Here is a 26,797-nt window from a genome sequence, read left to right on the forward strand (position 1 = left end):
TACTTTGGTAAATATTCGGACTTGGACATTCTATTACTTATTTTAAGTCATTGCTTGAAAAGGAAAACTGCAAGTACATACAGTTACAGGGAAGTACTGCATTATCACTATATATATATATGTATATAAATGTGTATATATTGTTACATCTCTCTCATATATATATGCATTATCAAACTATATATACTGATAAATCACATATATATCACTACACAGCTGTGACTAGGTTCTTCTGTCAATGATCAGTAGAAACAAATCCATTGTAACAGCCTGATCAGGGTTTTATGTAAAGAGGTTCCATATTACCCAGCTGATGTGAAAAGCTTTTACCCTGTATTTACACTCTACTTCCTCCCTACCCCGACATTTTGCTGGGCATCCAAAACACCTGGTGTTGCTTCTGTTCAGGCCAAATAACTAGACATGGACAGCCATTAATAACTAAGATAGTTATCATCCCCTATGTCAGCAGGATAAGCAAATCTGCAAGGCCCACAAGGTCATCAGCAGATAGAATTCTCTTTTCAAGTAGCTATTTGCAGTACCATTTCTACCTCTGCCTTCACTGAATTGCCTCAAACAAAACATTCTAAAAGTCAATGAGGCCCATGGCTAAAAACATAATCAGGTACCTAATTCCTACTCAGTTTCAGAGAATCAGCTGATATTTGGTGCCTAACTCACTTCATGGATCTGGAATCTTAATGATTAGTTTTTGATGGAGAATAATCAGCAGTCCAATCTCTCTACTCAGCTCTATCTACAAAAAATATGCTCTGTAGAGATACTCATAAAAAACTTCAAAGGACTGGTAGGCACACTCAAAACTTTCTGGCTAGTTTTCTTTTAGCAATCATTTCTTAAGTATGCAAGTTCCTCCTACTAACTAGGGCAAAACAGTCTGCAGATTCTTTTTTCTGCAAGTCCTCCTTGCTATCCTAGTACATGACCCTTTTGTATATGCTGACATTTGTTATGCTAAATCATCTCCAAATGACCAGTCTGTGTAATTCTGTAGACCTAAACCCAGTAAGACAGAATGAAGGAGATATCTCTGACTTCAAATGAGTACCTAGAATACTAGGAATGAGCTAGGTAATGCGTGACAACATTCCTGATTTTACTGAGTTCATCAGAACAGAACTCTGTCAGATTTTAAATCACTAAAGTGATTAGTTTAAATCACTAAAGTCCAAGTGCTTACTGTCAGATCCATGGCATTTTAGCCAGCCCTCTTCAAATGCTTGTTCCACTCTGTAGCAGGTGCACAGCAGCAAGCACCACAGAGCAATATTAAGTCTGGATTTTAAAGGCATCTCTTCTTCCCTCTACTTAAAGCATTTGAAAATTAGCAAAGAAAGGTGCTAAATTTTGAACGGTGTTCACATAAATTATGCTCCATGGCAGTTCTACCAAAACAGAAGCAACCATTTCCATAAGCTTTGAGAGGCTCAGCACACCTTTGTACCTTCAGATACACAGTTCAAATTAGTTAACAGCCCAAACTAGACAGAGGAGTACGAAGTCATATTTCTGACTGGGCACGGGAACAAAGACCAGTATCCTGCGTAAAATGCAAATGCTGAGTTGGCTTTACTCCAGATAACCAGTTATGGATGACTGCTTCATAACAAACATCACCCGTCATATTTATAGACTCACACTAGCACATTGTACTATGCTGCTAGATAACCAAGATACTGCACTGCAAGGTACTATGCCAAAGATAATTCTTGGTCCCAATTAGCAAGATAAAAACCTTACTTGTGCTTGGCCAGCCATTTCAATACCAGCATCAAGAAATTCATCAAAATCATCACTAAATTTTCCAGAAGCTGCCGCCAGTTCCCCACTTTGGCCCCGTGTAGCATGGACGACTTCTCCAGCTGACTGATTCAGGTCTGCTGCTGCCTGGTTCAGTTCACTCTGAGCTTCTTGAAATGACTTAGAACTTGGAGGTAGCTGTAAGAGACCAAGTGCCATATTTTACTGTCTGTCCCACCACACCAGCTCTTCATGACTGGAAAGTTCAACACAATGCAAGAACACTAAATGCAATGTGAGCTTCACATACAAGCTAGAATGGAGTACTGCAACTGGACTGCTAGTGATTCAGGTCTGAATGCAGAATAGTCCAATGATGGGACAGCTATCAACCAGAAATCTATACAGTGACCTTAGTCCTGCTGTTTCTTTCAAGGGACAGACAAGTACGTAGGCCTTTCAAGGGGCAGCAGTGATGACAGCTATTTTAGAGTTCAACTATGAATTCGAAGTGATGAACTCAGGGGCAAAAGATGAAGAATTTTTGTCTCCAAGTCATCATTCACTTCCACAAACAGGCTTTCCAGAATACCACAAGTATTGGTAGCTCTTCACAACGACTCTAAACTCCTGACCTGGTTTTGCCAAAAGGCATTGCTCAAACATATTAAAATACAATTCCTCCTTCATTCACAGGGTAGCAGGATCACTGGTAGGTGCACAAAAAAGTTGTTCAAATCATATAACCTTCTGGAAAATTACCAGTGCACAAAGGGGTTTTTCAGCCATGGATGCAGTTAAACAGAAATATAACAATTCTTCTCCTTGCACAAAACAACCATAGAGGCACCAAACATTTTTTGACTGACCACAATACTCCTTAAACTGTACTGATCACGTCTAGGTGGGAGATGGATTTTAATTTTCTAATTTTCATATTCTTCAAAATGTTAAGTCACAGTTGGTATTTCCAAAAAACCAAACTAATGGTGATGTGTGACAACTTTAATACTGCCTTCACATGCCACAAGACACATTTCACCTTTCCCATAAACTAGAAGAACAGCATTTCAGCCAAAGTAGCAGCTACTTCAAGTTGCATAAACTTAAACAAAACTTATATGAAGTATACTTAGGGCACATTTACTAAATAATAATTTGACATGAGGAACCCAGATCTGCTTTTCATTTATCTGAAATTTATTTCTATGTTAAAAGACATCTCACCGAATCAACAAGGAGTTTCTTGCTAGATTCCCCAATACTCTTCAAGGCCACATCCACATCCTTTTGTCCAGGCAGACAATTTACACAGTTATTCAAGGAGTGAGACACTGCTTTTGCCACCTACAACACATAAGTAAACACATCCACACTGAGAAAGGCTGAAGTGGTCATTTATCTAATAGGAGGCATATTCTCTAGCCTAATTCCTACATTCTGACTCTAACAAGACCATTTTTTGAGGTCTGTGACTGACTTGGTTTGTTCACCTGTAGTCTAGCAGTAGTCACTGTCTATGCTCACCCATTTGATAGGATAGTGTTGGCAGGGCAGCTCCACAACTGCTCCTGGCACCTGGGATAAAGGCTGCAGCACTGCAGATAGGGGAATGCCCCTGAAGTTAACCATATCACAGAAATCCTTTGCATGCTACTGTTTTCAAAGTTCTGATTAAAACAAACGTCTCTTCATAAGAAATTATTGAAAATACAGGTCAATTATAGAACTTTTCACACCAGTAAAAAAGAACCTGTTACTCCTTAAAGTCTTCACACTGGTGCCACATGTGTAGAAAACCTGCATTCACTTTTTGAATATAACGTGAATACAGATTCTTCACTCGGTAATGATCAGTTTAACAGTTGTTTCATTTTTGCAGTCAAGCAGCCTACTCAAATATGTTGTGGGTAAAAGCACGTAACTGCATCTTTGTACAAGTTTATTTTTCTAACAGATGACTAAAATATCATATTTTGTGCCATTTGCATTGTTTAACGTAAGCATGATGTTACTATCTGAGAGCTGCTGGAAGGAATAAGAAAGCTGACATTCCTTGCAGCCTTATTTTTCTGTTGTTCTCTCTCAATATTTAATGCTGCGTTCTAAGTAATGTCACTGGGTGTTTGATAATTCATGTAGCTGGCTCAAGGCGCAACTTACCTGGGCTAATCTCTGCTGACTGTCTGCATCCCCCGGTGCAGCAAGGGCCTGCTTCGCCTCCTGAATAAGCATAGCAGAGCCTTCCATGACATCCCTTGCTGAATCCAACATCGCATGTGCTGCCACAGGGTCAGTAGTAGATGCTGCAACCCCTCTGGCTGCCTGAGCCAAAGTCTTCAAAGCCTGAGCAGTTTCTCTGGCAGCAACTCCTATGTTCAGATTTCATTAAGGATTCTGTTAGTACCCTTAAAGATGATCTTTGTATTTTATGACAGATGACTTTGCAGGTAATGATCCCATTGCAAAATAACATTGCAAATGCAGTTTAAAAGAAAATCTTCACACATGAACACATTTGAAATACACAGCATCATTTGCCTAGAAAAATGCCTGTAGTGAAGCTGTAAAGTAAGTATTAGACCCCAAAGACCACATTCCAGGCACAGCTCTGTGTCAGTGACTACATCTTAGTGAGGCACTGAAAAAGAAGAAAATCTAAAACCTGGAAATGCAGAAGAACTCATACTCCAAGCTATGGGGGAAGTGATTGTCTGCAAGAACAGTGTACATTATTTCAGAGCCACAGCACCTCTGCTGTTTCTGAAAATGCAACTTTGGATTTTTTGAAGAATAAACACAGCAATAGCTTAAGTTCAAGCAATTTAAAAAAAATTAAGAAATCATTAGGGATGATACAACTGGATATTACCTAACATCACTGCAAGTACAAGCACATAAAAATAACTGAATGAAGTCAGAGAGGATGTCATGAAATTAGTTTCTGTGGTCTGTCTGGCCAAGATTACACGACATTCATCAGCTCAAGTGCTAAGGCATATGACTGTACGAATAATGGTCCCATTTTTCTACTTTTGAGATTAGTTCAGCCCTTAAAGAAAACCAATATAAAATAGTCTTCTAAAAGACCTTAATTAGCACATAGTCAACAACATATGCAATTAATGTAGGTAGCATATTTTGAGTGAAATACAACCCACAAAGTAGCCATGTTAGCATTTTAACACCAGTGCCTTTTAACATTTTTTCTTCTGATCAACTGAACATTTTTAAACACAGAAACATTAGAAGATAAGGAAAAGCAAGTGATATTATATGTCAAAGTGAAGCTAAGCTAGGCAGAGAAACAGTACTGCCTATGCTGAAGTTACAACCTTTCTATTTGACAAACCACAGAGCTTTCTACATTCTTAATTTAAAGAAAATTTCAGAAGAAATACCCACACGTTTTGTTTCCTTTATTTACAGTACCAGTAAGCATCTTTGAAGTTCAACTTAATTTATCAGAGTACCACAAAATAAAGGTCTGACTATTTTGCTTTCAGTTTGGTGCTGCTTTCGTCCTCTACAATGACTTTCAGTACAAAATGAAAATTACTGTGACAGTTGCAGACAAGAGGGAATTATTAAATAGTGAATATAAGCTGTAAAGAATTTTTAGCACAGAGAAAGAGCAGAATGTCATAATATGTGCAAACACTCAAGTGCTCGCTTGAACGCACAACAGTTTTTGCATAGTAAGACACAATAAGACAGAAAATAGCTATATGAGCTTTGAAAAGGAACTCACTGCTTTGTAGGATTTCCCAACCAAACAGCTCTTATAGTTTAATGTTAAGAGAGCTACTAGATTTAATTACTTGATATCAGTTGCAAGTATCTGCATCCTTCACCAGATACCCAGTCCTAACTTCTGCTTAATTATGTGATAGAAATGCGAGCCATCTTAATGCAATTACATTTGCTTCAAATGAAAGCAACTGTAAGTTACATAGCCCTGATGCAATTATATCCAATGAAGTGGTAATTGTCATAATGCATTTTATCAGTAATATTTTTCACAAGTCCTACAGTAGCATTTGCATCAACAGCTTTCATTTCTTACAGAAATAACAAGACAGAACATTTTACCATCTAAGAGTAAATCTTTTTCCCTCCTGCAAGGAGCATTTTCCTATTAAGGTGTTTTTGGTTTCTAAAAGTACAGGTACAAAAACGAATTGCAGAATCTGTGTGCCCACATTCCCTGTTGGCTTTAACTCAAACTATGCAAATGTGACCAACGAGTCAGAGAGACCAGCTGCATTATACATGTAAACTGGTAACATCTAGTAAGAGATACAGTTTTAAACATCACCAAACTATCCCAAATACGTTTGCATCCTGTGCTTCAAAAAACACCTACAGACCCCTTTAATCTTCTGAAAGGACACAGCAGTATTTCCACTGGCACTGACCTTTAAATTGCACTATATTTTAGTTCTGTCCTTCACAGAGTTTCAGTGGCATGTATTTAAAAAACAACAGATGTCTCCATCTAGTCTGATTATATACAGACACAGCAGATTGCAACACTATTCTTTTATGAAACACAATTCACGCTAGCAATTCCTAGTCACTTGCCACAATTTACTATCAGCATAAAAAAAAGTAATTCCTTGATTTAAGTAGTTTGTGATAAGAAAACCCTCTATCAAATATTTTATGGAAAGCAGAGGTTTCACAGAGACATGAATAAAACACTACCTGTGTAGTGCTCGTTGCCTTGAGCAGCACAAGTTAACAGCTGGGCCATTGACGAACCAACTGCTTTGGATGTACTTCCCAGGTCCTGAGTGCATTTCTCAAGCTGTGAAAAATTGCAAAGGACAAAATTCTCTGTTTAAGCTCAACTAAAAGACACTTGTTTTTTAAATAGTACTAAAAAATTCCTCATTCCACAAAAAACAAACTTTTACCTCAGCTACTGAACACACACACAGATTCTCTGAAACCTGACAGTATGTTTTCCCTCTCCTAGGTGAAATAAATTAACATATTAGGCAATATGAACAACTATTTTATAATTAGCAATGGAAATCAATACCTTCATCTGAGAAGAAGGGGGTTTTTGCCAAATAAAATATTTCACTTTCTGAGCCTACCTGATAGAACTATTGAGTTCTCGTCTTTGTAACTATTGAAAAAAAAATTCTTTTTTGACAAGAAAAGACCAAAACATTGTTGCTACTAAATTGTAATTTGTACAGTCCTATGAGTAATTCTGCTACAGAACACGCTTCTGGTATAGTGGGAATATATACTCTTTTAAAGAGAATTAGTGCAAAATCCTATCAGCATCATCATTAGCCAAAGCCTCATGACTTATTTTGCCTCTAATACTTAAACTTTTTAACAGCTAACTTTGTTCGTTTGTTTTTAAATGAAGAACATCCTTCCTCAATTACACTTTCTCCTGGGAGAGGTTTTAACTGTCCATCCACAGCTGCCATCTTCGCATCTTGCAGTTCATTTTTGAGCGTCTGGACTGTATTCAAAGCAGAATCGATTTCCATTGGGCCACACGCTTCATGAGCCTATTCAGAAATCAGATCAATCACCGTTAGCAGCTGTAAGCCACTATCAGAAATAGTAAATACTGCAGATATAATCTCCCCCTACCAAATTATTGCTCTCATGACTTTAGAGGCCATTGTGGGCACTTTAAGTGTTATACATCAAGGATTCCAAACTCCTGCACAATATTCTCAGCTTGTGAATAGAATATCACACTGTTAAGAGCCACCATGTGAATGCGATGCACTTAGCTTGTGTACGCATACCTTCACACTAGGCAGTCCAGGTAGTGAGAAAGTAACTGCTGCTGTCTGGACTTCACCTTTGACAAAGCCTAACTATGCATCGAGACTAAAGTCACACAGAACCCTCTGATGTGGCAGCCCACAATCAGTACCTGAGCTGGAAATTTTAACATTAGCTCAGGTGTAGCCATCTATATGCTACAATCCTGGTTTTGGGCCTCAGCGTACACAAAAAAAGAGCAGACCTTCCACTCATACTTTAATTTAAACACATACATAGTTTAGAAATCTGTGTATGAAATGCAGACAGCCTCTGCTTCCCTGAATTTTAGAGGTGATAGCTCCAGTTCACAATCACAACACTGACCACAGCAGTGCTGTATTGGGGTTCTCCCCAGTTTGGCAGGTGCATGAGCTATGCTCCCCTTTCCCTGCTCTCCTTCAGAGCTCAGAGCTTTGATGTGCTGCTCCGTGTATACCCTCCTTCTGTCTTTCTGGTATGGAAAGGGTAGCACAAGCTTTTCAGTTTTCTTGCCACCTCCCTCCCCTTTCTATTATGACACAGAAGCCACCTGGGAGTCTGAGCAAACTGTGCACAAAAAGCAAAACTGAGCAGTGAACACTGCCTGAGCATGAGCCCCTCCCTCGGGGCAGACACAGTGGGCCAAGCAGGAGTGAGCCTGTGACCACCATCCAAGCCATCTTGCCTTCACTGATTAAAACCAGTATTTACCTACCTTCTGGGAGGCAGTTCGTAGCTCAGCTAAGCTGGTAGCAAGATTCTTTGCACACTGACTTAGCTGCATTGCTGCTGCTTGATCAGCCACAGTGGGGACTGCAGCTTTAGCAGATGCCACCATTTTACTTCCAGGCTGTTCAAAGAAGAGCAGTGAACACAATTGGTTTTACTAGCTCATCTTCTTGAAAGGTGGCTTAGGATTCAATAAACAAACTGCTTCCTCCATTCACACACTCATGATGTTTCTAGATTTTCTGTAATGACCACTTCATGCACTTCCCTGCTCCTTAACTATGCACCTTTTAGATTCCAGCCTCTTATTCATATGCTGCACCCTGTCATAATTCCGCATTGCGACGTCTTCTGCAGCAGGACTCATTTGTGATTTACTAGTACAATGACTGCTTCATTGGTACCAATGTCTGCCTGAAGTACTGCCTGAGTACTCATGTAGACTACTTAAAAATATTTAAATGGGGTTTTGCCAGTCAGCATCCATGTGGTACGAGCAGGTCCAAGGGGCACAGATGGCAAATTCATCCCAATGTTTCTAAATACTAAACTCTGTCAAAATTCTATAAATTGAAAACTGTAATTCAAGCAATGACTCTTCATAGGGTTTGTTGCTAATACAATTAAAACACTTTGCTGATTTTCACCATGGTACACACATACAGCCAGAGGGGAGATGGATCATTTTAATGACTCCAGAGGGAATCATGTAGCAAAATACTCAAACAGAGCAAGAGCATGGTTTGCCATACCTCTGCCTATGTGAGACCATAAAGAACCTGCTAACAGCAACCAACGAAAGGGTTCATTTCCATTCCACATTTAAGGCAGGACTAACTGGTGCCAAGTAATGATCATGTCATTACATGGGGAATTGGTTTCTTCTCTTTGTTTCTTGTAATGTCAACAATAAACCCAATAGTTTTGTTATCAATGCTTGATATTTTATCCATTTTTTTTAAAGATGTTTTGGAAGAAGCACAGATTCAATTTTTGTATTTTGTTCAAAACTTCAACCAAGACCCATTACATATGCAGGCTAGCATCTAAGAGAACATGGTAATATTCCTTTTCATTTGTGAAGAATTCTGGAGCTTGTTGATGCAACACTAACTTTACCTTCGCTAAGAAAGGTTACAACAGCATCTCACATATTCAGATCTCTGCTTAGAAAGATGCTGAATTCTCTCCATCTTGTTCTTTAAACTCTTTCCCCAGAAGGCAAGTGCTACAGCAGTGAATGTTTCTTCTCCAGACACTTTAGTTTTCTTGTTACTTCTATCCTCAGTTTTGGCACTTGTCACTGTCCACAGATTCAAGATACTTCAGCCATCTGACCTGAGGAACTAAATTCTCCTTAGCTATGGCTCACAGTGATGAACCTCTTTACATAGTTCTTAACAGTTTGCTACTTATTTATCACAAATAAAAACATACATCACTAAAAAAATGCTTTTTGCTCTGATGGAATCTACTACAGTGATTGATTCACTTCACCTGAAGGAAGTTCTGGCTGGAATTTATTAGAGCAAGCTGGGCACTGAGGTCTTCTGCCTGAGCTTGACTTCCTCTTACACCCTGCACCAACTGAGGAATGTGGTCTGCGACATTCTATAATAAAAAAAGGGAAAAGCTTTTAGTAGAGAAATAAAAACTCCAAACCCTCTGACACTAAAGCAAGCCCTCTCCCCACCACCCTTAAAGACAATCCGTAGTGTTCACAGGTACAATACTCTTGTGCTTTCACAGAATTCATTTCGGATTCCATGGAAATTAATTAATACATGATAGGATTTTTCAGAGATATTCTGCTTTTACTTAAGAAATCTTTATTCAAGCTACTCATTAAAGATTCTACAAGACAATCTAAGATTTTTCTGCAAAATTATGTACACAAAGTATTGTGAATTACTTTGTTTGCATGTTCAAATGCCAGTAGTGGAGATGACAGGTTTTTCAAGAGAATGTCTTGCTTTCAGAAAAACATTGTCTTTTCCCCACAAGCACCTCACCCTACTTTTCCTTGACTTCTAACAGTACAAACTCTATAGTATGGCTGGAGCATTCTGAAGTGTGTATTGCTAAAACTTTATTCCTGGATTGCTCAGATTGACGCTCCTTGTCCGTCCATTTCACAATAACACATACTTCAGCAGTGCAATACTAATTTTTTTCCCCTAAAAAAGTAGGTATTGGATCTTCTCTGCTATCTAATAAATCATCAGCAAGATCAAATTAGAATGAACTGTAAACACTACACTGAATCAGCTTGCCTTTTTTTTAATTCATACTGAAATAGCAGCTGCCTGCACCACAATCTTGAGATGTACTTGAGCTACCATATCTAATGCCAACATTTCTTAGGATTACCACTGTGACAAGAAATAATTGCTGAATGTTAATGTGGCTTTTAACGACGCCTTCTTTAATGGTTTTCTTCTTGTTCCCCACAAAACTGCTCTTCCATCCAGAACAAAACCCTTTTGCATTCTATTGTCTTTTTCAATTTTTTGTTTAAATGCAATTTCCTTAAAAACCCTGAGGCAACATTAGTCAGAGCTAGAAATTAAGCTGCCAAGTGTAGCTTAAACACAAAAGAGAACAGCTTCTCACCAGACTCTGAATTCCAGCTTGGAACTATAAAAATGTGCTTGACTTCAGGCATACCTTAAAATCTGTGGTCTTGGCAGCTTTAACTTCAAGCTAGGAAACATGTTAACCCCATAGTAAGGTCTAGCTTATTTTTCACAGTGACATTTAGGGTCCCAATTGCTTGTAGGCTGAACATCAGAATGACAGGATCAGTATTGTTAGTTATATGACGAATACATTAAATAAGGATTTCACTCCATTATATTATAAATTACAATTGCTATTTAACCCTTTGTTGTGGAAAATTCAAAGGTTACCTTTATTCTATAGCAGACCTCAGTCCCATTTCACTGCATGTATCATTCAGCAGCCTGTTTTGATAATCACAGAGCCTGCTGAAGAGCACACTCATGTGCTGAACGTGTGGCCAAGACTTCCTGCCAGTGTGCAAATTTCTGAGCAACTGGAACCCTCCACACAGAGCTTCTAGCATAGCTCTGCATATACAGTACTGCTGACTGATTTGCAGCAAAACTTTTACTTAAAGCATTTGCTTCAGGTGACTTGGCTGTTACTCAACAGACACATACTGAGGTATATAAGGCTGTTAATCCTTTCTAGTAAGCTGGTCACAGGGGCATTTAACAGCAAAGTACTAGATGGGACTTAGAGCAGCTCAGATTTTCAAAGCTCTTCGTACAGTAAAGCATGGAAACTATGGATAATACAATATGCAGTGTTGGTTTTGTTTGGTGGACTTTTTCTTTTAAAACTCCTTTTGAGGTTGCAACAGTATTATTATAAAAGTGATCTTCAGTTCCCCAGAAAGCAGAGTTCAAGAGTTATATGTCAGTGGGTTGTGATATGTTTACCTTACAGCTCTGCACAAGTTGCTGGTGGGCTGCTGTGTTTTTATTTGAAACAGCTGCATTCTGAGAAGCTGCAATAGTCTGAGTAGCAGCAGCTGCAGCTTGTTTAGCTGCAATCTTTAGAGAAAAAGAAACAGAGTTAACTCAGTGGTAAAAGTCTGAGTAATTCACAGGATGAAATATATGTTATAGGTAACATTGACAGTAACAGCTTTGACAGATTAATACATTATATCCCTTGATTAATTTGATTTGCCTTAAGGAAACCCACAACTGCTCTTCTCAAGATGAAAACGAGCTGAACACTGTTATTCATCTCTAACTTGCCAATAAAGAAAAAGGTGGAACTAGAAGAATTCTAAGCTCTTACTGCTTCATAGCTTAGGTTGCAGCATCACTAAAATAAGTCAATTACAGAGAGCAGAAATGGTCTAATCAATTAGCTCCACACAAAGAAGGCCAGAGAAAACAGGCAAAGTACATTTAGTGCTTCAGACTGCTACATTAACACCTTTGACCAAAGACTCAAGGGAGCCAACTTCTATTGAGATTGCTCTATGGCAAAAGCAAAGATACTAAAATGATGCAGAGGTATAAAATACTGGTATTACTGAGTCTAAAAGCACTGAGAAGACCTTCTTCAAATATCTAGGAGTGTTATTATCAACCTCTCCTTATTACAAAATTAAAAATTCAACAATTTGTCTGAAGTATTTCAACATATTGTACAATACTTTTCTTTAACTGGCCCACTGAATACAACCAAGCATGAAGTTCATTCTCATCATCACACATTTCCTTCCTTTGTAAGGCAGTATATATTACAACAGCAAAACAAAATGTTCTTTCTATAAAGCTTTTTTGCATGCAGTTAGAAAATTAAGACATCAGCCTTTATTTCCTGAAATATTCCTGATTTTTGGTTCCAGCCAGATACAGTAATTAAAATGCCCTTCTGGAACATGGTTACTTAGATCTCCTTGTTTGTCTAATCTCATTGCACTTGAATCAGACTACTGTAAAACCACAGTTGGAAACTAGGAATTAAGAAGGGCTTCTTTTTTTTAATCTGTCTTTTCTACATTTTAGCTGAGAATGGGAAGATCAAACCTTGCCTACAGGACAAACTTCAGAGATATTTTATCCTTAGTGCATGGTAAATTGCCTTTCTCCCCCTTGGCTCTGCTACTAGATATGATGTATCTTTTCACTTTCGTTTCTGCTTCTTTGATTCTCTGAATAACTTAACAGCTTAATTGGATATGCTGCAATTCAACATATCTTTGTATGGAAATTTACATGAAACTCTGGCACATATACTAGTAAAACCACCAAAAGATATTGTGTGTAAATGACAGATCATACAGATAAATTAAAACAGTAACGGAGTAGTTTCAGCTCAGCTGTTTGAAACCTCAGCTCTTCTAATTTTATGACTAAGCCGCTATCAAATGCCTTCTGAGTCAAATTCTTACACCACTTTACTACATCAGAGAAACAAGTTGCTCAATTTTCTGAGGACTACGGTATCATATAATAGCATTCCTAATTCCAAGCTTTATACTCTGGAACTGAGCTTACAGTGTTATCATTCTGTACTTAGCACTCTTCCTGAAATATACATTTCTACTTGCTTGAAATTATCTACAGATACTAATTATCAAAATGGAGTAAACTGAAAATTCAACAAAATCTACTTTTCAACCTCTAATCTGTTGACAATTTTCTTCTTGATGGCATTCTGTGCAGCCGCATTTGTAGCAACCCGCAGTCCCTCTGCTGCTTCTCTCAGACGCTGCTGTTGATCCTCATTTTCAGGATTGGCTGCAGCTCCCTGCACAAAATTTCAGATCAAAAAACATGAGCCTCAGTAAAAGTTCCTGGAGAAAATGTAGATGAATATCAAGGCCTTAGTATCTGCTACATCAGCCTTTATTTTCCTTGTATCATCTTAAGCAAAGTTAGAAGAACATTAAAATGTTACAAGACTTTAAAGCGGAAAAATTATTGCTAGTGCAAGGATGTTACTGTAGCTGTTAAGTACTTTGAGGAAGGGAGTTGAACACTTGCTTCATATACTACTTCAGGTATTTGGGAAAAAAGCCTTTGTAAACTGCTTCCACTATGATCTGTACTTTGATGAATATAGGTTTTGGAAAAAAAAAGCTTTTAAATTCCCAGTTCAACATGCCTTTCAGTAACTGCAGTCCAAACCTTGACAAACAGTAGGTTTTCCCCATTTGAAGTCTGAGAAAATAATGGAAAGTCAAGGATATGCTCTGTAGCCAGGCATATGGACCTTCTAGAGCCCTAGCAGAATAGCTGGCCCTGACCTGTAAAAATCATTTAAGTGCAGGATCTGGGAAACAATTCAAAGAACATATTCCTCCCTAGTGGATTTAAATAGATTTCTAGCACAGAAAGGAAAGAAAAGGTTAGATGTTTGCCTCTCTTGGGAGAATGGGGGGCTGGGGGCAGAACAACACAGGCAAGATTCCCCAGGTGGAGGAGAAAACTGTTCCTAAGACAGAGGCGGAGTTGCTTTTTTAGTGGCCTTTGTAAGAGATATTTGCAAGAGACTGCAGTGGGTTTATCGGTTCATTTGTACTGGTAGACTGGTACAAGACTTTGCATCACAGTGGTTATGGCTGGTGGTAACTGCCCTGGATGACTTGAGTCATGACCACCCTGCACACAGGTGAGCAAGGCAGTGCAAGAAGGGTTTTTAAAACCAAAAAAACCCCCAGGTAACTAATAAATTATTTTTTTCTGAACGTACCTAGGATAAGTGATTAAATGCAGAACATTTACAGGATAAGAAAAACCACCTCTACTATCAGCCAGATCCTATCTATAGTATCCCACATACTAGCTCTTCTTTGTGTATAACCAGGCAATTGTAAGCTGACAGTTCATCTTCCTGGTACCTTTGCAGCTTCAACCATGCGAGCTGTAGAATCTGCCAGGAGCTTTGCAGCAGCCAGAAGTTTCTTAGAGTTGTCCATGTCAATTTCTGCTTCGGCATCTGACCTCATGGCATTGACAAGATCAGAAGTGGCTTGAGCCAGTACCCTGGCCTGCCGGACCATCTCACCTGTGGTGGACAATTATATTTTTACTTTCCTTCTCTCTGCATTTCAGTTTTGGTTTCAAAAGTCATCTCAACAAGATGAAAATAAAGTTAGATTTGCTGAAGCATTCTTTTGACTTGAAAACAATACACAAATAGTTTGTAACTTAGAAGCTTCATAAACAAAATCCTGGATCACAACACAAATGTAGGAAACCGCTATAGTGGAAATTAAGAAAAAACATAGTATTTGCATTCTAGATAGCAAGACAAAAAACAAAAATCAATACTTCAAGGTAATTTTGAATATACAGTTCAAGGAAGCTCCTGGCCCAGTGAAAACTAATAATTTTGGTTTCAAATTATAGCCAAGATTTCACTCCTTCAATAAAAGTTACCCATCTTTCACCTATTCTTTTGGGGAATTACCTTCTGTCTGATATAAACTTAATTAAGAACTCTGTCAGAAGAGACTCAGCCCCAGTTACATGGTTTTGGCTAAAAATAAGGTGTATATTTAAGACACTGGAGTCATGTTCTGGTCATGGTGAAGCACAGAGATGAAACAGTAATGCTTCTGAAGTGGATACATACCCTTTCTAGAGCAAATTCGTTTGGTCACTAAAACATACACTTGAACTCCTTCATAACAGACTTTAACCCATAAAGCCTTTGGCTTTCGGTAGGTTACCAAATCAAGAAACACGTCTTTGAGTCACAGGCTTCATTCTTTTCAAATGCTTTTAAAAAAATCATGGGAAAGAAAACCAAAGCAACATTTTTCTCATGTGTAAAGGTGACTTATGGGCTTCAAAATTAAATACCTTCTTACCATGCTCCTCTGCTCAGGCACAGGCAAAAAAAATTAGTTTTCTACCTGTTATCAACTATTTCCCAGTATGCAATTTTGCAATTAAAATTTTTATCAATAATGGCTAATGCAGCTCCCAGTCCAAATATTCCACTTGAAAATATACCTTTAAATGCCCTTTCTTACAGTATTAAGCCAGTAAATCAAACAGAAAGAATAACCTACTTGGGCAACAATACAGCAATCACAAGCCAGAGTCTCTTTACTGTTAAAACTGCGACCACAGGAGTGCAATGATAAATTAGAAATACAGACTGGAATCTGAATGCCTTATACTAAAAACTAAGTATTGCACAACAAGATATTTGACTGAACATATAGACTGAAAATATACAAGATATCTGAACAGAAAATAAATGCTACCCAAGATCATCTCTTTTACTGCATCCTTCTGTACAGAAGCTGAATCGTAAGTGACTGCTAAACATAACACTTGACATGCTTTCCTGTGCACATCTACAGTGAATAAATTCCTTAGGATAGCTACAGAGCATTAGAAAACTTCTTCCACAGCTTTCAGTGCGAAGATTAAGAGTGGTTTATCAAACATTCCTGTGCATCTTTTAAAAATTTTAATCACTCAGAAAATAAGATTCACTCATAAAGAAGATTCTAGAGTCAAAATACACTGAGAATTTCACTAATTATTCCCTTGCACATGTTCCTCTAGAAGAGTGCTGTATGGTTGAAGTGACAGTTCCTTAAAAAAAAGAAACTTCTTAAAGCTTTACCTCTTACACGTAACAGCTAAGGTGACTCTACAGTAAAAGATTAGTTTGTTCATATGGACTGTAATGTGAATACAACTGTGATTGAAATATTTTCTTTCCTGTCCTTGCATTTATGTAACACTGAAGAAAAAACCAAAACCATACTATTCATCGTAACTGCTTTTCCAAAACTGATCACATTTCAAACTTGCTATGAGTCATCTTGATTTCAAGTTGATATTGCCCCTTCATACTGTTGCTACTTCATAACATTTATAAGTACTGAAATGTCACCATTCTAAGTAATTCACAGGTTCTTTACTAAAAATCCATATTGGACCGGTTAAATGTTAGGCATCTCAAGTTTTGGTTGGTTCTAGAGGCTGCACATTTTAGAAACATCACAGGAAAAAGCAGAAGTTTCAAAACCTACAATAAAATCTATGCATAATAAAAGCAATCACTGAGAAGTATTCAACCAGGTACCTGTCTTCATATTTGGAGAAAACAGACAAAATACTACAGTGTTCCTTTAGCATGATATTGATTGTTTTCACAGAATATTCATTCTGTCTAGCAGACAGATACGTGCATTTTTCTGATTCAATATTATGGGCTGAATGACTAGCCATTGTGACAGCACTAGCCTAGAAGCACAGTGCACTTCAGAGAAGGTTTTTTATTTGCATTATCTGAAATGTGCATGTCTCTGAATTGTGGAAAGCGACTGTCCATTAGAGACACTTACCAGCATCTCCCATCGAACTGAAAATACTCTCTGTGACACACATGATGGTGTCTGTAGCCTGGTCATAGCGTCCAATAGGCTCTCCCCTGCTCGCAAACTGGCGGACGTGCTGCAAGAGGTCATTCAGGGCTTGGCTGACGATGCTGGCAGCTGCACTGACCTGTTTCAGTAACTCAGTGTCATCCGTGGCAGCCTGGCAGGCCCTCACACAGTTCTCCACTGAACGGTCTACCAGCTTCCCTGCTTCAATCAGCTGTTCCTGACACACTGGAGAGCTAATGGTGGGACTCACAACCTGCATGGGGAAAGGACACAAAGCATTCAGAAAAGGCTTATTTGCAAATTTCCTAACTACTAAGTGAAACTTCTACAACATTAGTTTTTAATCTTTAACCTATCTGTTTTCCCCAGAGAAAAAACCCTGAAAGTGAGTATTTAAATGGTAGCTTCAGACATCTAGATTGGGAATCTGGGTTCTGAATATCATTAACTTAATCTCAGTTTAGATTCTGAGAATGGAGGCCCACACCTTGTTTCATGCTTCTTCAGCAGCTACTGAACTGAGAAAACACTAGACAGTGATTCTGGAGGGTAGGCATGGGCCAAACTCCTCCAGAGTAACTATGACCACTGGCAGACTTCTGTACCCTGGAATTCCAAATAAAATGAAATACCAATTCGAATTGGTCTTGTAAAGCCTTCTTATATCAGCCTTTTGTTTGTTTAACTAAAAGTAGTGCTTGGCACAAGCCAAACAACGTTCTACTTCTGAAGCCACAAGACAAGTAATAAACAAGTAATAATTTAATCTACACATTAGAAACAACCCTCCCCCATTTTGTTCAGGCATATCCAGACAATGGGAAAACTATGCATATCTTACACGGAAAACAGGATGCCACTGGATGTCTTATGCCACACTGAAGCAATTCACAAGCAGTAAGAACATCAAGTTCAAATAATGAAAATTCATATATATGCATTACAAAAAGCCCTTGCAGCCAGAGAAATAAAATAGAAAATATTGAAAGTTTAATACCTAATATCGGCTATTAATTTTAATATAAACCCTCTGGAGGTTTCACAACAGTTGAATGCCCATTTCCCTTGCAAAGGATGACACTGCAGACTTCAAAACCAGCATCCAAGTAGGAAACACAAGCTACCTAATTTTTTAAATTAAATATTTATTTATTTTCAAGGCAAAAAAGGCTGCAGAAGACGTAACACCTCAATTGCAGACTTCAGAGTTTGAGGTCTGATCTCAATTCCTTTGTAATTTGCTTAAACTGAAAATCAGCACTTGCCCAAAAGCAACTGATCTATTAAAACAATGGGCTCCTGTAAATTAGTGCAAATATTTAACGTCGACGATCACCAACGATGTTATTTTCAGCAAGAATACCAACTTTTAATTACTTAGCTTTAGATGAGGTGAAGCCATCCTAATTCTAGGCTTTATTAGAAATCTTACATAGTCCTCCAGGCAAACTGTGCTTCTTGAACTAATATTTTTTACCTTTTTATTTTATCAATATTAGTAACTTATCAGATGGGCTCTGTTATCTGTGGAACCTTCTCTGGAGATTACAGCAACACCTCACACCCTCTGCGCTCCTGATTGCCACTGTTATAAGTGACAATTTATTAATCAACTTTGATATTGCATAAATCTAGAGCTATGATATTAACACAGTATACTACTTGAGACTGCTGGAAATGCACAGAAGCATACACTTGAAACGATGCCTTGTCACCTCACGATCAGTGCTAGCCTCACCTTCGCACAAGCCACGAGCTGGGAAGTAGAGAGTGCACACTGTGTAGCAGCAGCAATGACCCTGTTCTGCAGGACTGTATCCTCAGCGACCTGTGCTACATTCTTGGCCTTCAGCACTAACATGGCAGCAGCATTTGCAACAGCTTTGGCCAGACTCATCAGAACATCCTGGTAGAATAAAGGGAAAACTCAGTCTTGTGAACAAAAAAGTAAATACTTTGTCTATATTAAGATCAAGTCTTGTATCAAAACTTAAACAGTTTCATGTAAAGCAGCAAACATGACTATTACTCAGAAAACTTGACAGTTTTCTGTTCTCAGTATAACCATTTCTCTATTTACATTATCGAAGTTACTGGATTAAATGAGTATGGACTATCAAATTTTGAATTGTCTCAAGAGTCCATAAGAACAAATCTGTGTCACAAATTGCAATGTGCTTATCTTTACTTCCTCAGAATACACTGTTAGTACAAAAACATCTGGAGCTCACCAGTAAACATGTGATAAATATCTGCAATAAGGATGACAACCTCAAAGAGCAAACTGCTGAAGATAGACAGTACTTGAGTTAATATCAATTCAAGTATTTAATTGTTCTTAACAGTAATGACAACTGCCACTCCATTTTTGAAAATGCCATTTCCAACCACAGTATTTCCTTGTCCATGATGTAAATACAGCCCTATAAATTACTGCTCAAAAATATAACTCAAAACAGGTCTTAATTCCAAAACATTTCTCCCTCGTACAAAAATTTAGTTAACTCTTAAACTGCAAAATTAAAACACACTCATGTGTTAATTCTTGCAATGAAAAAGTTCAGAATTTTTTTCTCCATTTCCCCACTTAAAATGCTACATTCTGTATACTTTCAGTTTTTTAGTGGGATGGAGTTTTCCTAATGCCTGTACTGTTAAAATGACCCGGCTTTCCTGTAAAAAGATACTACAGATACACTTATGCATAATTTTAACTTCACAGCAGAAAAAAGCCTTGGATTTCAAAAATTAAGAACACCAGTTTTCATTTTGTTTTTAGGGTATGAAAGCATGATAAGCCATCCCTCTCCTTACCCACCTTCTCCAACACTCCATAGCACTTATCAGAATGTTTAGGTTCTTTCTCTTAGCCAAGAAAGAGAGGGCTGCAATACATACTCCACTAGGAATACAACTGAGAACTCTGATGAAATTTGCAGACAGATTCACTAGTGGATCAAGTGTTTAAAGTGGTCTGTAACTTGTATTAGCAGACATCTTCCATACAGTGCACTCCAGAGGTCTATCTGTGGCTTTAAATTACTTCCCCTTGGTTCTAGTGCAAACCTGTTCTTGGCATTGAGTGAAAAAATCCAGACATGTTTTTAACAGAACATTTTAAGAACAATGGTTTTAAACTGCTAATAGCTAACACTGTTATTAAGTCATACAGGCATTATGATTTGAAATTGATAATACTAATCATCTTAAATAAATTATGTTTTTATTACAATAATTTTCTTCTACTCAGTTTACCAAAAGGTTGTGTAAACTTTTGGTTTACACACATACATACAGATACAGCAAACACTTTGTGAAAACCACTAAATTTAATGAGAAGAAATACTCATTCTTTATTAATAAACATTAATTCTTCATAAATACATGGCATAATAGGTCATTAGCTTGCAAAGACAGTGAAACACAAGGAAGGGCAATGGTTGAAGTTGTCTGTGTGCATGTGCAACCTTTAATACGCTGCTTCCCACCAAATCCCTACAGCATTCAGAACAATTGATAAAGACTATGCATGTCCCCCTGGAAAACTCAATTATAATCTTGCATCTGACACAGTGTACTTAGTGAAGACAGGCAGAGTTTTTAAAAGTTATTTGCTGTTCCTTATTTTCTGTGTCTGACTTGGCACTGTGCGATATAACTTCCACTCTGCTGCAACTGAAGCAAATGGGAACTGTGATTCAAACATATCAAGTGTGACACAATGTCAAGAATTTGAGAGATCAACAGGTCATAGGGTATCTCAGATTAGCAGATCTCTAGACTTCCATGCCCAATTTTCCATCTGTAAAATGGAATGACAATTCCAGATCCTACAGGAAAGCTATAAAAGATGTTATCCATGCAACACTGAGGTATTGAAAGTCACCATAAATGAAGCCAGTGATGAATGTAGTGGTGAAAGTAAAAAGTAGAGTAGAATTTGAAAAGCAAGAGTCTGATCGGTATGCAAATAGCATGAGCCATGCATTTTAAACAGAGGGGAGTACAGTGCAAACAGCTCTCCATGAAGCAAGAAAGCATCTCTATGATGCACAGAATGAAGTAGGGTTTCCTATGAAATTAGCACTCTGTGATTGTGTAATTAAAAACAATTTCATAATGGATTAACCTTAATTAGCACTGAGAAACTTCAAATCTAGCATTTCCTAACCTCACTTTGGGAAGCCTGGTTTTATGCAGCAGCCTCCTCATTAGAAAGCTGCACAGTTCTGACAGTGACAAGCAACCCTCTCATTACCTGGAACCTTTCATCTGTTTCATTCTCTCCAATTTGTCTCAGTAGCTCCCCACTTGCTTGTCCAATGCTTCCAGCTGCAGTCAAAACTGTCTGTCGAGGCTGGAAAAATATAATGGTAAAATACATTAATTCAAAGAAAATAAGCTTTACTTGAATTTTAGATTTTCTCAAGGAACTTCTGCATTAGCATGCAATCAATGTGGTTAAAAAAAAAAAAAACACAACAAAAATACTTTGGAAAAATCTACTTTTCCACATAAACAACCACACATTCATATTTCAGGGGTTTCATCAGAAGTGCTCCCAGAGAACACGTAAAGAATTTTGAAGAACCTGAATAGACATTGCTGCAATAAATCCAAGGATAATTAAGGGTGAACAGTCAATAAACCAACCAATCTGAAACATCAAGAGATTTCATGTTCTTCAAAACATAAATACCTGAAGAGATCTAAGGCAAATGGGCTGCAGACTCCAACTCATAACAAACTGATCAAGATAGTCTATCCTGGTCAGTACTACTCTCATTTCTGGAAAACTACAACAGAGGGATTAACTTTGCATTTTATATATCAAAGTAGACAAAGGTAGTAAAGAAAAAAAAAAAAGGAGTATCTCTCCACTTCCTATTAAACTGAGTTATAGTACTGCTTGAAATGTTTCTAAAAGAGAATACAGTACCCAGACAGATTAACTATTTATTACACAAATCAATTAACCTCTGCATATAACGCAGAATATCCTAATATCAAGGTGCAAGAATTAAAGGCATAAAGACAGAGACAGATGAAGTAATAAGAAGTAGTCCAAAGAACTGCTTGCACAGGGGACATTATGTAGCACTGAGCAGGTGAGGCTTAGAAGCTAACACGTCTCAAAAAAAGCCAAAAGCCAAAGCCATGCACTTCAACGAGGGAACTTGAGAAGTTTCCATGTACTCACCTCTCCTGAAGTAGGCTGCACAGCCTTCAGCAAGTCTGAGACAGCACTGGCCAATGTTCGAGCAGCTTTCAGGAGGTCTTCTCCACTTCCAACTTCATCATCCATGAGAGCAGCAAGCAGTTTCACACCTTTAGACATCTCAGTGAGGTTGGAAGAGATGGTTGTAATTGCACATCCCACAGCAGTGTAATCAGTGTCAACTGGGTCCCCTGTAGAGCAAATATTTTTTTCATGATCAGAATGCTTTAGTGGTTAAAAGGGAAAAAGAGGCAGCTACCACAAGCTACACTCTGCTGAGAGACAAAAGAGACATTTCAAGATAGCCAAGGAGTGCCTACCGAGTAATTTCATTGTCACTTTAAAAAAATTAAAGACTGTTACAATTTTTCCAATTTCTACATTTCTTCTTCTACAAGAATTTATCTTCTAACACAATTTCTCTTCATTCAATGCAATTTGCTGAGAAGTCCACAGTTTCAGCTATCTTTCAACATTGAAGGAACCCAAGGTAATACAGTATTGACCTCGTTAAGCCACTCACAGCTCCTTCAACTTGCAATTTGCGGAAGAAAAAAACCACTGTCAATAAGCACAGAATTTCTTTCTAACAACTGTCAGATCAATAATGCTTTTTTGTAGTAACCTTGCAAACACTCTCTGCTTTACTTTGTTGAATAAACAAGCTACATTTTATCTTCATCAATGGTCACACCTTTAGTGTAAGAGATATATTGAAGACACAAAAATTGCATTGGGAGGGACAGAAAGCTTGTTCCCCACATCAATGCACTTAGCTATTGGGGTATTTTGAAGAAAATTCTTCTCCAGCTGCCCTATACTCAGTCCCTACGTTACTTGAATTAGGCTGATAAATAACTAGGAGACTGAAAGGAAATCCTTCCCTCGAAATTTACCTGCTGTAAGGTTAACAACAGACGCAGTTCCTGCAGTGATAGCATCAACCTGAGAGTGTATTTCATGTTTTGATTCATCAACCTTGTTCTGAACCCATACTCTTGATGCCTGAAGAGCAATAACAAAACCAAGAATTAAGGATTGCAGTGAGGTTCTGTAAGAGGAGATACTATGTAAATCTCTCGTTCCTTCAGGAACCTTTAAAAGCAAAACAGAGGACAACAACCAAGCCCCTAAAGTGAAATATCCAAGCAAGCATTTTCTTTTGCTGAATCATTCACTACAGAATTGCTATCACATTTCAACAGCTGCCCTTTTAAGGTAAATGCCATCAACAGTGCATCCATGAAGGCTAAACAGTCTTGACTGAAGTTCCCCATAAGCAATAGTCTCGATCTGTCCTCCTGCCTTAACCTGATCAAGAATGACAGAATCATATTCTGCTCTTATTTTTAAAGTGTCTGGGAGGCAGTCACTTCCACCATAAATATTGGCCATAGTTTGCATTTAATTGTACATATGCACATGAAACAAACAGGATTCCAGACATGGTTATGCAAGGAAGTCTGCTACATCTAATCTCAGAAGACTGATTAGAGTGAGGTGGAACACTGAACATGAATTCTTTAAAGAGAACACAAAATTTTAATCTCACTTTAAAAGCTTTAGTGATACCACTGACTAACCCAAAGCATTAAGATCCATTTCTATGAGGAATTAGAAAAACTCACCATGTCCTGCCCTAGAGGTGGTAGGTTATCAACTTCACTGAGGTCAGCTTGTGCCTGTTGAACAGCATGCATACTAGTATTAATAGTCCCCATCAAGGCCTGCTGAGCTGAGGTCTGAAAGGCAAAACAAGGAAATGGCTGTGTGCTATGTTCCAAATGGCACTTCAAGCAGATGTTACATATGCATGAAGAGAAAGTGACTGACAAGAATCCAGGAATCACACCAGGCCATTTCAGATAGCTAGCTTTTTCCTGGTGTAAAAGAGAAAGCAGAGCTCTTTAACACTCCTCTCACAGAGTCTTGATTCTGCCTATGCCATTTTATAGTCCTCTTTACTTGCACACATTTATAAAATGCTGAACTTTCTCAGATCAAACGATGCCCAACAGACAAACACAAAACCACCAAACTGTCTTACTGACTTGCAGGGTGAGAACGTGAATATGAAAGCTGCATTTGCTTCTAGGATGTCATTGATTTCCTAGAAAAGCCTACCAATGTAATCAGGGATGGTTCTAAAACTAAATTGCCACCAAGATGCACAAGCTAACAGAAAACTGAAGGGGTTTAGGTAAAGCAGGATGACTATTTGTATTGGGTGTCTGTGGCATGGTTTTGGCTGCAGGGGTGCCCTCTGTGAGAAGAGGCCAGGGGCTGCCCCATGCCAGGCACAGCTGGTTCTAGACAGCTCCAAGAGACCCACCGCAGGGCACAGCTGAGCCCAGCAGCCAAGCTGGTGGCACCTCTGGGAAAATGTCAGTAAGAAAGGGCAAAACATCACATGGCAGCGAGGGGGGAAAAAAGAAGGAAGAAACAACCCTGCAAACACCAGTGTCTGAGAAGGATGGGGAGGAGGTGCTCCAGGCAGCGGAGCAGATTCCCCAGCAGCCCGTGGGAGAGACCATGGTGGAGCAGGTATTTCCCTGCAGCCTGCGGAGAGGGCCATGCTGGAGCACATACCCACGCTGCAGCCAACAGAGGCCCCCACACTGCAGCAGGTGGTTACTTCCCTGAAAGAAACTACAGCCTATGGAGAGTCCATGCTGGAGCAGGTTCCTGACAGAAACGGCAGCACATGGCAGACCCACACTGGAGCAGGCTCTTCAGAAAGGAACTGCAGCTCTTAGGGGACCCACACTGGAGCCAGTTTATCCAGAATCACTGCAGCCCATAGGAAGGACCCACACTGGAGCTGAGGAAAAGTGTGAGGAGGAAGGAGCAGCAGAGAGGGGCTGTTATAAACTGACCTCTTGGGAGCAGGGAGTAGAATAGTCAGAAATTAAGGAGTGAAGTTGAGTCTGGATAAAAAAGGGGGTGGTGAGAAGGTGTTTTAGTTTTTGTCGGTTTCTCACCATCCAACTCTATTTTAATTGACAAAAAATTAAATTAATTTTCCCCAAGTTGAGTTTGTTTTAGCCATGAAGGTAATCGGTGATTTCCATGTCTTTATCTTGACCTATGTTGAGATAAAGCTTTTTTAATCTTATTTCTGACACCCCCCCCCCCCATCTTGTTGAGCAGGAGCAAAAGAGCAGCTGAATGGGCATCTGGAAATAAGCCAAAGTCAACTCACTACACATACTACACTTCTAGTGATATGTCATGATTTTAAGCATTGATTATATTCTCTACAGCCTGTTTAGGGCTTTTGATAGTCTTTTACTTTAAATGAGAAAATTCAGCATCAGCCTTAAGCCTGCTAAAAAATTCTAAATTGGTGGGCTAGGGATAAGATGAGCATAGGCCTTTTTCTTAAAACTGCTTACTTTTGCCAGTCTTTAAACCTTTTTTTCCTAACCCCTGAATGCTAGTTTAACTACTTAGAAGTAAAGAGAAGGCTAGAAGAGCTGGCTTTAAAGAAAACAAACAAGTCAAAATGTGATATCCTAAATATTTAAGGGATGTTCAAAACATATGTTTAGTAGGACAGCCAGGAAGTCACACTTGATAGCCTCCTCCTGCTCTTAGTAATATGAACAACATACTGTTTCTGACTACTTGCAGCACAGAGAAGTTTTAAATGCAAAACAAGGAGGCTTCTCACAAGCGGGGGCATATGTCCTCTGTGCATCTGACCAATTGTGACTTGTTGCTGGGGAGAAGGCATGATGCCAATGTTGAAAGTCTCTGGGCCACTGGACCCTGAACGCATAACAGCTGGTAGTGCCACAGAACCATGCTCCACCTTCCCTGTTCGGTTGAACTGCTGTTGCAAGATGGTAGATCTAAAGAAGAAAAAAAACCAAAACAACACAAAGGACTAATTAGTTCCTGCAAATCAAGTTCTTCCTTTCTCACCATTTTCTAACATATTAGAAAAAAACTAATCTGGGGCTTTTGGCAGATTTACTATTAATAGCACTAACGAGCAGGCACCAGGGAAAGAAGGCAATGTGCAGTTTCAGTATATGTGGTACAATAGCTTACCCCTTTAAAATGCATGACAGACAAAACCAGAACAAGGTTTAGGGTGTAACAACTGCTTTGTTTCAGTTGTATCATAGGCTGATCAATAGAAAATAGAAGCACGAACGCTGCGGAGGAGATGTCTTTTGCAAGCAATCCCTAGATTTGGGATAAAAACTAACATTCTTCCCTCTTTATACACACATGCACACACAGTAGTTGCTAATAATCTGACACCCTATCAGATAATGGACTGGGAGGCAGGATACTTTCATGTACATCCATGGTCATGAACCGCTGTGTTGGGTTTGTGTGTGTGGTGGGGTTTTGGTAGCAGGGGAGGGGGCTACAGCAGTGGCCCCTGT

At 38.7% G+C, this 26,797-nt stretch overlaps 1 protein-coding gene across 7 annotated transcripts in view; it reads right to left on the reverse strand.

The window, feature by feature from the left end:
* TLN2 (talin 2) overlaps positions 1 to 26,797 on the reverse strand; it is a 209,792-nt gene that overhangs the window by 69,107 nt on the left and 113,888 nt on the right. For all 7 annotated transcript variants that reach the window (XM_074881059.1, XM_074881060.1, XM_074881056.1 and 4 more), the window contains 17 exons: positions 26,071 to 26,251; positions 24,026 to 24,139; positions 23,294 to 23,402; positions 22,380 to 22,588; positions 21,438 to 21,536; positions 18,918 to 19,085; positions 17,138 to 17,432; positions 14,666 to 14,832; positions 13,444 to 13,572; positions 11,742 to 11,855; positions 9,775 to 9,888; positions 8,264 to 8,398; positions 7,173 to 7,301; positions 6,472 to 6,574; positions 3,928 to 4,136; positions 2,992 to 3,111; positions 1,765 to 1,962 (listed from right to left, as the gene is read on the reverse strand). In XM_074881059.1, the coding sequence (XP_074737160.1) occupies positions 1,765 to 1,962; positions 2,992 to 3,111; positions 3,928 to 4,136; positions 6,472 to 6,574; positions 7,173 to 7,301; positions 8,264 to 8,398; positions 9,775 to 9,888; positions 11,742 to 11,855; positions 13,444 to 13,572; positions 14,666 to 14,832; positions 17,138 to 17,432; positions 18,918 to 19,085; positions 21,438 to 21,536; positions 22,380 to 22,588; positions 23,294 to 23,402; positions 24,026 to 24,139; positions 26,071 to 26,251 (2,593 nt within the window). The remainder of the gene's footprint in view (positions 1 to 1,764; positions 1,963 to 2,991; positions 3,112 to 3,927; positions 4,137 to 6,471; positions 6,575 to 7,172; positions 7,302 to 8,263; positions 8,399 to 9,774; positions 9,889 to 11,741; positions 11,856 to 13,443; positions 13,573 to 14,665; positions 14,833 to 17,137; positions 17,433 to 18,917; positions 19,086 to 21,437; positions 21,537 to 22,379; positions 22,589 to 23,293; positions 23,403 to 24,025; positions 24,140 to 26,070; positions 26,252 to 26,797) is intronic.

The sequence above is a fragment of the Strix uralensis genome, chromosome 11 (genome assembly GCF_047716275.1).
Source record: "Strix uralensis isolate ZFMK-TIS-50842 chromosome 11, bStrUra1, whole genome shotgun sequence".
Classification (NCBI taxonomy): Eukaryota; Metazoa; Chordata; class Aves; order Strigiformes; family Strigidae; genus Strix; species Strix uralensis.